The sequence below is a fragment of the Lepidothrix coronata genome, unplaced genomic scaffold (assembly GCF_001604755.1).
Source record: "Lepidothrix coronata isolate B3197 unplaced genomic scaffold, Lepidothrix_coronata-1.0 Scaffold166, whole genome shotgun sequence".
In the NCBI taxonomy this organism is placed as follows: Eukaryota; Metazoa; Chordata; class Aves; order Passeriformes; family Pipridae; genus Lepidothrix; species Lepidothrix coronata.
In genome coordinates, this window is record NW_016690346.1 from 324,757 (window position 1) to 341,281 (window position 16,525).

Consider the following 16,525-nt stretch of genomic DNA (forward strand, 5'->3'; position numbering starts at 1 on the left):
TAGATATTTGGGTCATATTTCATTAAATGTGGGCAGAAGATGGAGAGAGACTCTTAAACACAACCCTAAGAAATACAAGTTTCTATAGGCCCAAGGAGCAATGTGCCAATTGCTGCTCTGCTAAGCCCAAAATAAACAGATGACCTCATGGTGGGCTGCTTGCTGAACATTTTCTATGTGTTTACTGCAATGCATGCTGCCAAGGGGTATCTCCAAAGGAAGTCCACGCTTCTGCAGTACACCCATTTATGAACACGGTAAGTGCTCAGCAGTATTTGCTCCCCCTCAGCTCACATGGTGTGTGGGTTTGTCCTATGGTTAGTGTTGCCCCTAATATACACATAAATGACTCAGAGAGTTCGTAACTCATTATTCAGCAGCAGCTCTGCCCATAACCCTTAACAAGGTGGATTAAGGATGCCTTGTGACACTGCATTTACCATTGCCTGGGGATGACTTTGTGACTGATGATTGATCTGCTCCAAGGGAGTAACCTCCCCTTTGTGAACCCTCAGTCTGCATGTTCATTGTGCCGCAGCCTGGAGCTTGCCATCTGTGCCTCTGGGGTTCTTCCACTCACAGAGGTCTCTGCACAAACCTGCCCACTAATGCTAGTACAGCAGATCTCACTAATAGCTATGGTGATAAAAGCTACTGCCCCCCATATTACTGACTTCTTCCTTCAGATCTTGGTGTTTTGTAGCAATTAGAAGTTCTGAGCTTGACTACCTAGTTTAGACTGCCACTCCCTTATCTTCTCTGTCAGGTAAGTCATGTGTGGCCCAGCATTGCAATCCCCATGCTGTGCAGTGAGCCCAGAACATGCAGAGTAGGTCCCAGACTGCCATCCTCGGCAATGTAAAGAACAAATGGAACTGTCATAAATTCACAGGAGAACAAAGGCTGATAATTTTCTGCCTGAACTGAGCACTTCTTTGCAAAGTTCCATGACCCACCAAGTAGAAAATAATCCAGACAATTCTGTTTATTGCTATATTCCTTAGTTCCAAACTGTCCTTTATTTCAGTAAGGTTCCTAGTAATGCAAATGTCATTCAGCTTTATTCAGATAAACCATGTTAAGTGTATATGTTTGGCAGAGGAGTGCTCCTTTCTGCCAAAAAAAATAAATCTGAATTTGTATATTACTCTTTATGAACAAACAATGTTTTTCTTAGCTTTATAGAATGCACCTCCCCTCTACAGAAAGGATGGTTACTGACAGCAGAAGAAATGATATGGAATAAAATTAAATCTAATATTCAAAACAATAATGAGTATTTCTACATACTAGCATTCATACCAAGCTTAAAATCATCATTACTTGGATCATAGATGACTATTTTAATGCAATGGCAAAGTAACTATAAAAGCAATTATAACTGCCATTTAAAAATAATTAACAGTGAGAATTGGAAGATTTAATGTGTTTTCTTCTTTTAATGTGCAGCCCCATTCACAGAATTTCTCTGGACCATGTGGACAGACCAACTGTCACAGCCGTCTATCAAGGCTGAATTAGATGAAGACAAACAATACAGGCTTTGTGGTTCAACTGAAGCAGCAGCCTCAGAAAGTTTCCATTTCTCATCTGCGGGCACTGTGGGAGCATTGTCTTCCCCCTCTCTGAAAAGAGAATGGAACAATTATGTTACTGACATTCCTCCACAGTGGGTCTGAAAGAGTGTTTATGTCCAGCCAGGGAGACAGGGAAAACTAAAAGCTGGGATTTCATGACAGCAGGTGGGAGCAGTTTCAGGGTATATACTTTCGTGACATAATGGTCCTGATTCTTCTCTTTCAGGGTAAAGCCAGTGCTGGAAAATTTACTAGCAATGGAGGAAATAGCAGTAAAAATGCGAAGTTAAATGCAATGGTAAAATTATTAATTCAAACCAAAGTTCTACAATTGGCTTACTGAATCAATCTGGTAATTGATTCTAATGTGGTGGGAATGGCAGTAAACTAGAAAGAAAAACACAGCAGTCACAGAGAATTTTTTACCATTTACTATTTTAGAGGCCCTACCAAGTGAAGTGCTGAGTACCCAGCTCTTATGGGAGTCAGGTGGGCTCAGGAGACAGAAAGCAATCACCCAATTTGTTCTAATAGCAATAATATTCTTACTCATTAGCAGCAGAGATTAATCGATACTCAATTTCATGCAAACACATATTCATGTGCTCTGGCATAACCTTAAGAAATCAGCTGCTCAGGTTGCCCCAATGCTCTCAGTTCAGAGGCAGTGCCAAACCATTTCATTCTGTTATACTAATAATCTCCTTTTTTTTTTCCTGAGGTTATTTTAGTTCTAACTATAACTCAGTTCATACACACAAACAATCTGTAAGTCCTTGGGTGCAAATGATCACCTGGGGCTACAAGGAAGAGTCAACACATTTTAAAGAGTTCCCACTCTTTTACTTAAAGAGGAAGGGAGAGTAGAGGCTGCCAGCCACCATCAGCACTGCTAAGAAGTCAATCTTGCCTACACGGAGACAATCTGTGTCATGATTTGCATGTGCTCCCTGGTTGTCATTCAAGATCTCCCCAAAAAAGTCGTCTGGCAGCAACATCATTTAATGGTCCACTTGAAGAACTTTCTACAAGCTGCCTTCTAAGGGAGGCTGTAAGTCCTTCACACAGCAGCTGGTTTTAGCCACGGTTACACTCTACATAATAGCACAGAGGATTCTCAGTCCTTCCTGGGGTTTGATATGATGGCATAACATAAAAAACCCCAAATAATAATAACAAGTTATTCTTCATCTCTGAAAAACTCTTGGAATGTTTTTCAGTGGGATGCTGATACAATGAACCAACCCACTCACTGAAGTGAACAGAAGGCTTCCATTTGCAAGGTCAGCAGGTACTGGATCAGTGACTAAGACTGAAAAATCTGAGCCAGAAAGGTTGGAAGAAGCCAATACCTTTGTGTTCTTAAGGTTCCATACAGGCAAACTAATGCTGTGACACAATGACACTTTCTCAATCTCAATTAGTGCTAAACTAATTAAGAAAACTGTTTTATACACTGCAGTGAGTAGTATCTCGCTTCTTTCTTGGATAATCCCTAGTGTGATGTAAGGGTGATTGAGTATCTAATTACTCCTTAATTGAATGCACATTTTGTACATTTTTAGCTAGTTCAAGCTTAATGCTTTTAGTCCAAAAGTCAAAGCCAATGAAATTAAGTTGAACTGGGATTGGGGCAGCTATTGTATTAATGGATTACTTTTGGAAAGGAGCCTAATTACAAGCCAGTCCAAAGATTTCAGATACGTTCAATATAGAAATACTTAATATATTGTCTGACAAAAGACTGATTCTATATATTGGTAGTGTTGTTATTCATGTTTACCCTTTATTCTTGTTTCACAGTAATTTTTCTACCATGCTAAATAAATAGCACTGTTCCATAATATATATGGTCCAGTGACACACTACTCAGGCTAAAGGTTTATGTAGATATGAAGATATCTGCTCCTCTTACTCTGTTGAAAATTTTTTGGAAATGCAATATTTGAGCTACAATTGTACAAACGAGCGTGTGTATTATAGTCAGAAAATTGCCTAGAAGCCTTGCTTGTTTATAAATTATATTTCTGCCCCTGAAATTTCCTTTTCTTGGGTTGAGTACTATATATATTGAGTCCCACTGCTTCTGGTGAAGTCCTCTACAGATAAGAAAACCATTACCAAAGAAAACCTTTCAGGATCAGTGCCATGAAGTGTAAATACCTGCAAAGTCTGAGAGCTGTTATCACAATACCCGTGGTTAAAAAAAAATAAAAAATATTAACAAGGTCAATCTAAACTCAGAAATCAATGTCAGAACGTAAAAAAAATGATTATGTTTCCAAGAAGATTTATATCTAATTCTTTCATATAATAATTTACAGTGCCTATATTCCTCACAGAGGAAATTTTCTTGTACAAAATTAGGAAAAATGCAACACTATAAACTTTATCTCAGAAACAAGGAGCAGAAGCAGGAGCAAAGATAAAGCCAAGCTGGTATATTTTTAAGAACCAAAGGTGCCAACGTTCCTACAGCAATAGAGAGAACTTATTTAAAAGAGAAGATATAAGAAAACTTCAGTGAAAAGGATTATTTTTCAAAGTCTTCTGAAAGTGTTGAGAAAATGCAAATAAAGAGACTATGGAGAACTTAAATATCATGGCCACAATAATATGTCTTTCCATCTGATAAGGAGGAAGTAAGATGCCCCACTGCAGTAGCCTTAGGTCAAGATCACTACACAAGATCAAAAACTTTACTCTGCTACTTAAAAGTAGTCAATCTGCTTTTTGGAGATCTATTCCACCTATTTTGTCTTACCATATTCCTTATCATAATTGTTCACACAATGTCTCTATTTTGTTTCCTTACAAAAGGATCTTGCCTTCTACTCCTTAACACTTATGACAAATCAAAAAGTATAAGAGTTTAAAAAAATCAAAAGAAATGGGTGGCAAACCCCATTTGGTACTGACTAAACATTGCCATTACCCTATACCTTCCTAAAAACAGCACCTGCTAGTACAGTCAGGCATGGATTCAGAGTGTCTTAGAAAAGAGGACTGACTACTTCTGAAATCTTATCATTCCTGAAATGCTTTGCATTTCTTCCAAGAAAAGGTCACGATTTATTGAGTCTACATCAAGTTCTGTGGGCGTTTAACTACATCTATCTAACTAAAATGTACCTTTGTCTTGAGCTCTGGAGATGCATTAATAAAATCTTTTAAATTAAAGTTTTTCTCTGTAGCACTGCTCTGTCATAAAGGCTGGTGTTATTCCTGAAATATTGCTAACAACAGTCACTGCTGGCATTCTCTTCCTTGAGTGGCAATTATCACTTGCAAAAAACATTTGCAGTAACCTAAATAACTTGGTAGTTTATCTTTGCTATTTATTTTCAAAACATGGTTGTCCGCTTAGCAAGAGTTTGTTTGCATACTGTTCATTGCATTGTCTTCATCCATATGAAATAATGAGAATTAAAACTTCCAATAAGAGTAAGGACGTCTGCCTACCTGCATCTTCAGTTTCAATGCAGGAGTAATGTTCTGCTTAAAACTCCCTGTGTGATTTCATACAGGTAAAACATAGTGAACTCCCAGTGCCAAACACGTATTACATTACTGACGGAGGAAAGCATATTGCAGGCTTTCTTCTCTGACTTGGTCATACATATGTACCTTGACACTCTTCTAATATCCTTGACATTACATTTCACATGCACTAATCTCTTTCTCTAGAAATGGATGAAGCTTTATCAAAGATGATTTAAGCTTCCTACTATTTTGCCTCACCACTAATTCAAAGTTTTTTTTACCATATGTGAAAATAACATACCATAGTTTCAGTGTGTGCTCAGACTTTAACTTGTGTGTTTTGGCTGCCAATAACCATGTCGTGAGGGTGTTTTTTATGACAGGCAGTCCTGGCTACATTATCAGTTCCCAAATAGCAGTGTACCAACCAAATATGGTTTATGGTAAGCAGCTGGAAATTATATTCTCACAACTCATTTTGCAAAAAGCTGATGAAACAGTGAATTGTGAATAGCAACGAATATGTGATGCTCATAGAGACCCACAGGTCACAAAGTTTGGGAGCCCTTGTCAGCATGAATTTTCTAAAGCATAAGCAGAGATCTGACTCCTAGGCTACCTTATAACATTTTAGCTTTGAAAAGGAAGGACAGTAATATCTTTCTTTTTTGCTTCTTCTTTACATGCTTAGGGATTTTGACCATTTTCCATTCCTCCACAATTTGTGTACTTCTAACAAGAGCTCAGTAAGGAACTGAACAACGACAATTCCAATATGATACTAACTCTGGAAACACTACAACTCAGAATGGTTTTGTTCCTCATTTAGGGTTTGATCATTCCCTATACTGATGCTCTGGCCTGAACACAGCATAAATACGCACTACACCAGTGACTAGTCTATGACTCTTGGCTGCCTCTGGCTACCAAGTCCGTACATTCTGGCCCCTGTGTCAGAGGTATGTCACACAAGCAACAAAAGTTTTTTCTACTCACTAATTTGAATCATAGCAGTGGAGAAAAAAATTATGTCGAGATCACAGGGTTCACTTACAATCTCAGTACACATCCTATTCCCTGCTATTACAATGAAGTAGTGGAAAACAACCTGAAAAGGCAGCATCTTCAAGCCATTTCTGGAGTTTTTGGTTGCCTGAATGCTCCAAAACTTTTGGTTTGTTTCCAGTAGGCCTCTAGAGGATTAAGGTCCGTAGCTCACAAGCCAAAGGTGTTTGGCCCTCTGACCTACAGTCACGCACTCAAGCATAAACACATTCTCAAGTACTCTGAAGTGGCAGTGGAGTGTTGGGCACTATACATAAGATCTTAAACACAGAAGAACAATTATTAGTTTTGTTGATAACATGAAGTTCAGTTTCTTTCAAAGACTGGAACTTAACAATTAAACCAACCACCTTTCAAGCACAAACTCTAAACTCATGAAGACAAACAATGACCGATAAAAAGTCACTCACTGAGAATCAGCATAAATACTCACATTTCATGGAATGTAGGAAATTAGTGTTTGCATTTCTAAAGAACTACTGTTGATAATCTTTGTGTTCAGTTGTTTTGGTTTTTTTTTTTTTAAACAGGAAAAAGATAAGAACAGTCGTAATAACCTAATGATGCATGGCTGCTGAAAGCTCACTCCAGCTCTGGATCTACACAATAGGAAAGGATAAAATCCCCAAGTGTTAGAACTTCTGCAGAGTAACTTCTTTGCTAACTTCACAAACTGCAAATGCTACTAGTAAACCGAGAGTAAAGACACGTAGATAGGTAATGTAAATGCCCATTAAAATATAAAGTTCACTGAGATCTGCTTAAACAAAGAAATGCAGACCATAGCATTGCATCACGCTTTCCATTTCTCAGAGGCACGGGGCAGCTCCACAGCTCCCTCTGTGTTTGAACGTCCCTTCATATTCTACAGTGTTACCATACAGTTTGCAATTCCAGAGAGGGGAGTGCACCACTACCTTTTTAGTACTAGCTCGTTCCCACTGGCAACACTGATCCCACTTCAAGGTCCTATGGAAAGGGCAACACAGTTTTGTTGCCACAAGAGCTGCTTAGCATCTTCAAAAGCAAGTAATTTGCACTATCCCCTCACTAAATGCATCAGTTACAGTCATCACATTTCCCTCTCTTCTTGCTGTGAAACTACTGTTATGCTAATTTCTGCTTGTCTGCTCATCTCATTATCATCCAGAAAGTTTCCGGGAGAATTGGGCATGCAGTCTCTGTTCCTCGCACTCTAAATTACTCCTTCCTGTTCCTCAGGCCTAGCACAATCTTGCTATTTTAATGATGCCTTTTTTTTCTTCTAATCTTGAATGTACAACTAGGAAAATGGTAATTATATTAAGAATGTTTTTAATCTGAATTAATTTCTGCTATCATAATTTACAGGACATTGGATAAACTTGCAATCTGAGGTCTACCAAATATGAATGCGTATGTATGAATGTATATATAAAAACTCATGCTTTTTCAGATGTTTCTGACTCAGTCACAAACAAAAATGTTCAGGAGAACTGGAGTAATATATAGAATTAGACTGAATAGGTATAAGCCATCATCACACTTGGAGAATAATTCTTTATCTATGAATATAAAATAAATTGTGTCTGAGAGACTTCTGAGACAACACACTGGAGATCAAATTGTTATTTATTAATTATGCTCAGTGGAAACCAAATTAAAGTTTATCACTTTTTTTAAAAAGTATTCTTTAAGTATTATTTTAGCAAATTATTTTTTAGAAAAAGCTCTTACTGTCTTCTATTGAAAGGATCTCATGCATTTCAATGACTTCTGTAGCAGGAACTTATTTGATCTCCTCTTAGTAAATAGGAGCAATACCACTTATCTACTCTATGCACGGAATCATGCATATACACTCTGATTCATAAATGAATGAAGACATGTAAGCATGCCAACCTGAGTTCAGTATCATTACAAATTCAAGTTGATATTCAAGTGTTTGAAATCAGGCATCTTGCTCATTCACAGATAAAGCTGTTCCACTGAGGTAAAAGAGGAGAAAGGCATGTCTATCAATCAGTTACATGTAAATTAATAAGGATTAAAGAGGGGATGAAACATCCACTGGAAACCACAGATGACACCATTTTCAGTGAAGAACGCCCTACTAGAAAAGTACTTATCCATTAGGAAAGGTGGTAAGCCCCAAAATAACAGTCTGCTGGAAAACTCACTATTCACATATTGAGAAACAGTCAGACAGGCATCAAATCATAAAAAAAAAAATAATAACCTCCGATGAAATGGAAGATTTAAGGGTTTTCTTAGTTCATTTTTAGAAGTGGTAGCATTTATTGTCCCCATTGTTAAGCTTTGCTGTATAAGAATTATAAATCTTTTTTCCAAGATCATCTGAAAACGTCAAGAAATATCTTGGTGCCCATAGCAAGGACTCTGAGTCAAGCAGGAAGTATGAAAAAAATTAGTGTTAACACTGCAGAATTCACAATGTTATCCTTTCTCTTTTATTTCAGAAAAGGATCTGGGAGCCCTGGCAAACAAGTTCTACGTGTGTCAGTAACGCAACCAGGCAACAATGAAGGCCAACAGCCTCCTGGGCTGCACCAGGAGAAGCATTGCCAGCAGGGGGAGGGAAATGATCCTTCGCTTCTACATCTGGAGTGTAGGGTCCAGTTCTGGGTTCCCCAGTTCAAAAGAAACATGGACATACTGGAGACCAGCAATGGGTCACAAAGATGATTGAGCAATTGGAATACCTGTCATAAAAGGATAGCTGAGAGCTGGGACTGTCTAGCCCAGAAAAGATGTTTCAACAGGGATTTTATCAGCCTATATAAATACTTTATGAGAACAAGAAGATGGCACCAGACTCTTCAACTGCATCCAGTAAAAGGAGAAATTCAATAGGTACAAACTGAAATACTGGAAATTTCATTTAAGATTAAGAACCTTTTCCCCTGCAAGAGTGGTCAAACACAGGGACAAGTTGCTTAAAGAGATTGAGTTTTCATCCTCATGATATTCAACACCTAGCTGCACACAGCCCTGACAGCCCACTGTAGTTAACACTGCTTTGAGCAGAGGATCAAACCAGTAGATCTCTGGAGCCACCTTCCAATCACATCCATTCAGTTATTCTGGAAAAAACTTTCTGTTATTCTTGAAAAACTATTCTGTTAATGTTCTTCACTGTCTGAAAGCAAATCTGTACTGAGATTTCCCTCCGAACTCCTTTAACACCTGACCGGTTCTTTCACTACTGGACATTATGTTAAAAGGTTAGAAATTTAAAAAATTACTTTTTCAAAAGAAACTTATGTGAAAACTGTGACAACTGCAGGAGAGAACGAATGTAAAGGCCATATAATTGGACGTAAATGCATTTCAAAAACACCCACACAACAGAGTCCAAAAACTCATTAACTCCAGGCTATAGGAGAGAGATCTGTTTTTAGCAACAAAGCAAAGCCAAAAGAGGCCAATCAGATAGCAGCAAACTTATTCTAAAGCTGATTGGGTTAAAGAGAGCAGAGAAGCTACAAAGTTCTACCTGTTTTGTCCTCCTGAAGGCTCCCTTTAGAGCCTGGACAAACTTTTTTTTTAGTACTGGAAAGAAGTATTTTGAGATCTGAGTTTTCCCATGATGCAGGAATATTAAAAAAAAAAAAAAATCAGTTCTTTCCCTGAGATTGCACACCATGATATTCCATGTTTGTGTCAACTCTGCCTCTAATTCAACAAACTAGAACAATTTACATCAAAGACCAACATATGCCATTTGATCATAAGCCACAAAGGGTTCAGTTTTGTCAAGGTTTAAATCAAGACTGAAGAGCAGATGTTCTGAAGCTTTGGGAGCATGGTGTGTGTAGAGCCTGCATTCTGATTCAGTCAAAACTAATTAGACCTTTCAAACAACCTCTTTCTCCTCCTGTGTATATAACACTTCTGGAAACATTTGTCTCCTCCTTTCCTTGACAGAGTGACAAGGTCATGGCAAACCAATGTTCCTCGAAGTTCTTCAAGTGAATGTACCACACTGGTTTGAAATAAAAAAAAAACATTGAAAACTTCACTGACAGGTGCTCCCGCAGCCTTGGCAGAGGGACGTTGTGTCATAAAAGAAGCCCACCAGTGTGTTTGTAATTATAATATTCAAGACATATCAGAGGTTTAAAATATAAGGTAATCTTCTCTTTGAAAGGAAAAAATGTTCCTCTTGAATCATGAGGTAGATGCTGTCTTGCAAACTATTACTTCCCCATCTGCTACTGAGTCTTCATAGCAATACTCAGCTGATGTCAGCAGTCCCAGGTTAAGGGACTTCCTTCATTCCTATGAAGGAAGGTGTCTTCTCTGAGGGTGTCTGAGGTCTCTGTGAGGAGCTACTGTTCCTCAACACCTTGCTCCTGGAGAGGTGTGAAGAAATTACTACAAAGTAAGTAGGGTTGTTTTCTTCCCTTTCTGCCTCTTTGTATAGAATAAAGGTGAACAATGCCATGTGATTTCTTTTTACACTTCATTTTTTTCAGCTCTCCAAACACAACAGCAAGGATATATAATGAAACATTGATTGATTCAGTGCTGTTCGTACTGATGTACCCAAAACTAAGAAGACCTGGCCAAATGAATTTTGGATAAATAATTCAATCAGGTGTAGAGAGATAACCATCATTTCTTCTGTGAGTTACACAATGCCAGGAGTCACAGTTCTTCCTCAGTGCTTGAGAGTCCACAATTAGCATAGCCCTAGAGTGAGGACTGTTATTTTATATTAAAAATTCCATCATTTGTGAATTAAAGCTGCAGATTATTTTGTGAAGCACAGCCAAGATAAATCTTATTATATAGAACAAATCTTTATAAGTATTGACAAATGTAATAAAATTTCAAACATGAAAGCAAAAGGGAAATTTTTACATTTCAATTCCATCATTGTAAAAGAAAGTCTTTCATGCTTAAAATTCAAACTCAGTGTGTCAAGTAATTTCACCGTTACAGACTTGAATTACCTGCACTGGCCTGAGGGCATTATTCACTCTCTGAGAAAAATTGTACTTTAATATTGCTATGATTTTCCCAAGTAATTTTTATGCAGAAGCTGGGATGAATTTGAAACATCCATTTCAAGATTAAAGTGACAACATTTGGTGACTGCAGAGAACCATGTAATTGAGAATTGGGCTTAGGGATGTGCTCAAAATTAAATATGGGAATGAGAAAATATTTTTTAAAAAGTATCAAGATTTTGCTTTATTTGTTTAACTTCTAGGTTGCAGATATTAAATAAGGTTATAAAATACAAATAAACACTTACTTCAAAAATGTTTAGATGCATACACTATACTGAATACTTATGCTGTATGGAAAGACCATGAAATTGTCGGTCACTGTCCTAGCTCATTTAATAATTTCTATCCTATGCAGAAGGGAGGATAATTTTCCCATTTGGTTTTAATGGATCCATTTTTTGGAAGCACAGAATTATCAGTCTCTTTTACAGATTATCTTCTGTCTGATTATTTATTAACTTCATATCAAGTTGAGACCCAGAGAATGCTCTGAAGAGGCTTAACTCCAAAACAGAGCATGTGAACCAAGTTCCACCATTGACCTAGAAAGGGCAAGAATTTAATGTACAAATACATGTCCTTACCCAGAAGTGTTTATCAATAAGCTTTCAGCAGCATGCTTCCAAGTGAAACTCCGGATGAATTGATTATTTTGTAACTTTGAAGAAATGTCCAGTTAGAAAATCTGATGCTTTTATATAATGGATTCCAACAGTAAATAGGGTAATGGGGAGTACCCAATATTTTGATCATTTAAATAAAGTTTATTGTAGACAGTAGATGAAAAATTTTACTATGCTAAAAAGCAGTATGACTTGACAAAGGAAGCAATAGAACAGATTCATTCTTTTCTTGAAGACATCCCAGATTTGCTGTCTTACTATTTGTATCAAGGTGGGACCATTTTATTTCAAAATCAACCATAAATGCTGGTGCCTTGACTTACTACTTTCAAGGCAACTACTCGTCTTAGAATCATAGAATTGTTTAGTTTAGAAAAGATCTCTAAGGTCATGTCCAACCATCAACCCAGCATTGCGAGGTCCACCACTAAACCATGTCCCTCTGTCACATCTACGTGACTTTTAAATGCCTTCACGGATGGTGACTCAAACACTTCCCTGGGCTTTAACTCTCTATGAATCTCATTGTCAGGTTTTTCATTATAGTAAAACATTGATTAACTGAGTATAATGAGGTTTAGGAGTAACTGTTGAGCATTGAGGGAATTTATTTTGTTACTGATACAGGCTGGGGGAACATGACATGGGAGCTTTTCATAACTGAAGCAGGGTTAATGTAGGTTCACATGCATATTAGCTCTTATGTCATCCTTAAATTATTGCTCTGTGAGTCAATGAAAGCTGAAAAGAAGCAGCAACTACTCTGATGAATGAAATAAGAAAAATTAGCCATAAGAGAAGTTAATTAGTTTCCTCTTGTATCTTCACTAGAGTTGCCCAAGATTCAGTCTTGGGGAAAAAACAGCATTGTAAAGCAGGGAGAAGAGATTTTTTTTTTTTTAAAAACAGAAAGAAAAAAAGAAAAAAAAAAAAAAGTAAAAGCCTCCTTCGAGAATTAAAGGCCTCCTTCCAGACCTACTACCCTGTTTTTTAAGAGATAAGACTGGGAAGATCCACCAATGTCTTCTAAAAACACAGTAAGAAATCAACCAGTAAACCTCAGTAACTGGGGAATTATACCCCATAACCTATGCATACTGTGCTCTTCCTAACTGCAGCAGGAGAAATTTAAAGCCACAAGAAGTAATTGTGACATAACTGTGTGTGGTGATTCACTGCCTACTGAAGTCAATACAAATATTTCAGTACATTAAATCACTTACTAGAGTCCAGCTACTAAAGAACCTAATAGTAACCTGTGCTGGTTCGGACTGGGATAGAGTTAATAGTCTTCACAGCAGCCAGTATAGGGCTCTGTTTTGCATTTGTATTGATAACACAGGGATGTTTTAGTTACTGCTGAGCAGGGCTTTCACAGCATCAAGGCCTTTTCTGCTTCTCATCCCACCCACCAGCAAGCAGGCTGGGAGTGCACAAGGAGTTGAGAGGGGACACAGCTGGGACAGCTGACCCCAGCTGACCCAAGGGTTATTCTGTACCATGTGGAAACATGCTCAGCACGTAGATGTAGGGGAAGAAGAAAGAAGGGAGGGACATTTGGAGCAATAGCATTTGTTTTCCCAAGTTACCATAACTTGTGATGGAACCTGGCTCCTGGAGACAGCTGAATATCTGCCTGACCATGGGAAGTGGTGAATGAATTCCTTGTTTTGTTTTGCTTGCATGCATGGCTTTTGCTTTACCTACTAAACTGTCAACCCACAAGTTCTCTCACTTTTACCCTCCTTATTTTCTTCCCCATCCCAACAATGGAGAGTGAGCAAGGAGCTTGTAGGGCTTGATTGTGAGCTGGGGTTAAACCATGACATAACCAAACTATTATACCACAGGATAAAATAGAACATTACACTGTCAAAATTTACAGTTGTGACAATGTATCATAACATTACTTAAAATTAATTCAGCAAATTTTCTCCTTTTCCTAAATCACCTCTATGAAAATTGTTTCGGATTTTCGATTTTTCCACTAAGTTTTTACTTACCTGACTAAAGATTTACTATTGTTGTTCTTACTCTTCTGCTACTGAAATGCGGCCCTGATAATTCTATCACTAAGTGGCTGAGTTGGTCTGAAGTTATCTCCTAGGATTCCATCAGAGCCCTCTAAAAGTTCAGCACCTTTAACATGTGTCCTCAGTCTTCGAAATTCTTCTATCTGAAAGACATAAAACCAGACATGAAGCTGAGACACATTCTTCACTATGGGACTAATGATCAAAATCAGCCTTGTCCAGTCCATTCTGCAGCTTTGAAAATGGGAGCGTTACCACATATTAGGGTCAATATACATTAATAACATTTAAAAATAGTTGTCAGCACTTCTTTTAGGATCTATGACTTTCTTAGCCATTGCAGGTTACATCCTATGAATCAACCTTACACTTCTGCATTGAGAGTAATCATTCTGGTGCTCTTCAAATAAGTGCATTTCAGGAATAACTTGGTTGACTACAAATTGTTTTGTAATTCTCCTAGTGATTTGTTTACTGCCTGAAACTGTTGTTGTCTTCTAAACTAGAAGAATTCTGAACAGATTCTTAGCTTTAGAGGATGTCTGTTGACATGCCGTGTGGAAAAATATGGGTTTTGCAATCAAAACAAAATACTGCTTCAAAAGATCTATAGATGTAGGTACTTAGAAAGTCAAATACAGTAAAAAATAAATATAAAGTATTTCAACTGAGCCAAAACAAATATGTTTCTGGCTTACAGAATCTTTTTAGATTTTTCTAAGTGTAATCTCGTGTAGGGTAGAACATGAGCAGCTTCCATCTCCACCCCTGGTATCAGCATCAAGTGCTGCATGATAAAGAACTGAGAAAACAATGCATATCACAGCAATATTACACTTTATTCTTCAACAGTGCTGTCTTTCAGAATCTGGTATTATAAGTAAGTAGTTACAACTACTATAACAATTGGGTTTGCTTTAACATATTCACAAGCTGTCTTAGCTGGATACAGCAAATGTACCTGATGGATGACTCCCCTAACCTCAGCCTCTGTACTTTTATTGACCCTTTGATGTCTCACTATGCAGTTCAGCTCTAACTTGAAACTGAAGATACAGAGAAAGTAAAGTGGAGCTTGCAGTACATAATCATTTAAACACCTAAGATAATATAGAGGTAATTTCTCCGTGAAAAACATTCTATGAAGGATTACAAGGAAAATGTAAGTGTGATTCCAGAATTAAATTAAATTAGGTACTAAACCTCAGGTAATGGCATTTTTATTCTTATCCTGCCTGCAGAGAATATATTCTTACTGCAGCCTGGAAGACAACTGCCTTCATTGTTGTTTTCCACTCTACAGCAGAATTGATATAGACTTATTTACTTGATTTAGAGGCTAGCTCTGCTCTGCTTCATTTTCCTCAAAAAACAGTGTGCTTGGGAATCAACACTCAGCTTCTGGCAGCTGAGATATAAGGCAACAGCTTAGACTGCAAAGACAAAAAGGAGAATGAACTGTAAAGCTCCTTGAAAATGCTTTTCGAGGCAAAATTCTGTTTTGGAAGATTCTTGTTGTTGCTGTTTACTTAAAGAAAGCTGAAAACAAACCCACTACGGGCTTGGAGTTGAAAAAGTCTTCAGGACTCAAGTGCTGGTAATCACTGAATGGATTTTTGTAAAGGTAGCCTTTTTAACCATCTGAATCAACTCTGGAAAGTCTGAGATAATTGCAGTTTAGGAAGGAGCATTTTACAAAAACATGGCTTTTGTTTGATCTGTTGAGAATGAGATACTTCAAACAAGCACAGATGAAGGAGAGGGAAGAGCAGATTCTCTACAAAGCTGGCATTTGTGAGCTGTCTCCTACTGTAACTACAAATGTTCCATCTCAGTCCCCACAGTGAAATCTTTCTCCAGGAGGTACTTCTCACAACATAGCTTCCTGTTTCTTCAGTTAGGAAAGTAGAACTGACCTGATCTCCACACCTGCTCTTTAGTCTTTAGGGAAGTCAGAAATTCTAGCCCTACTCCAAGGGGGAATTGCTTCTGAGATGCCCAGTCTCCTTGTTTAGTTCTACATTCCATGTTTCAGACTGCCATGACTGAGACCCTCTATACACATGGTCGTTTGCTTCACTTACAAGGAGTGGTTCTGTCAGAAGTGGACACTAGCGTGCTGACGTTACTTTTCCTATTAAATTTCCATGTGACAAGGCAATCTGTGTGCCCTACTCATCCTGCTTTACCACATATGGAACCACTTACCATTTCCTCCCAGCACCTCGTAAGTCAATGTTCTGAAGTACACCCTGTCGGACTGCCAATGAAACAGGTGTTTTAGAGGCACATGGCTAAGCACCCTTGGATATTCACGTACTTTTACGTGCCCAGAAGACACTAAGGATGACCTAGGCCTGTTCACACTGAAATTCAGGATCAAGTTCTAACCAGTGAAGAGGCAAATCCACAATGTTAACAGTTGCATTTCTACTGAGTAAAAGCATTTAGTTTAGGTTTTGTAGAATGTTTTTACCACTTCCTGTATTCAAATCCTGAACACTGCATTCTTCTGTCTCACTTACGTGCTTACTGAAGAACAGAACACACAAAATAAAGAATTTGCATGTTTTCTACAAATATTTCTTCTATATGAGGTGTAAAAGCATTACCCTTTTATATGCCTCCGTGACACCTCCGAAGAACATGAACCTGTTCCTTCCCATTGCACAAAATGCCATGAACCTCTGAGTGCTTTATCTCACAGACTACATAAATTTTGCACA

At 37.9% G+C, this 16,525-nt stretch overlaps 1 protein-coding gene across 2 annotated transcripts in view; it reads right to left on the reverse strand.

Annotated features, from left to right (window-relative positions):
* Positions 1-970: 970 nt before the first annotated feature.
* Positions 971-16,525, reverse strand: part of CA8 (carbonic anhydrase 8) — a 48,101-nt gene continuing 32,546 nt past the window's right edge. For both annotated transcript variants that reach the window (XM_017829645.1, XM_017829644.1), the window contains 2 exons: positions 13,770-13,942; positions 971-1,625 (listed from right to left, as the gene is read on the reverse strand). In XM_017829645.1, coding sequence (XP_017685134.1) covers positions 13,808-13,942 — 135 coding nt within the window. In that variant the 3' untranslated portion in view covers positions 971-1,625; positions 13,770-13,807. The remainder of the gene's footprint in view (positions 1,626-13,769; positions 13,943-16,525) is intronic.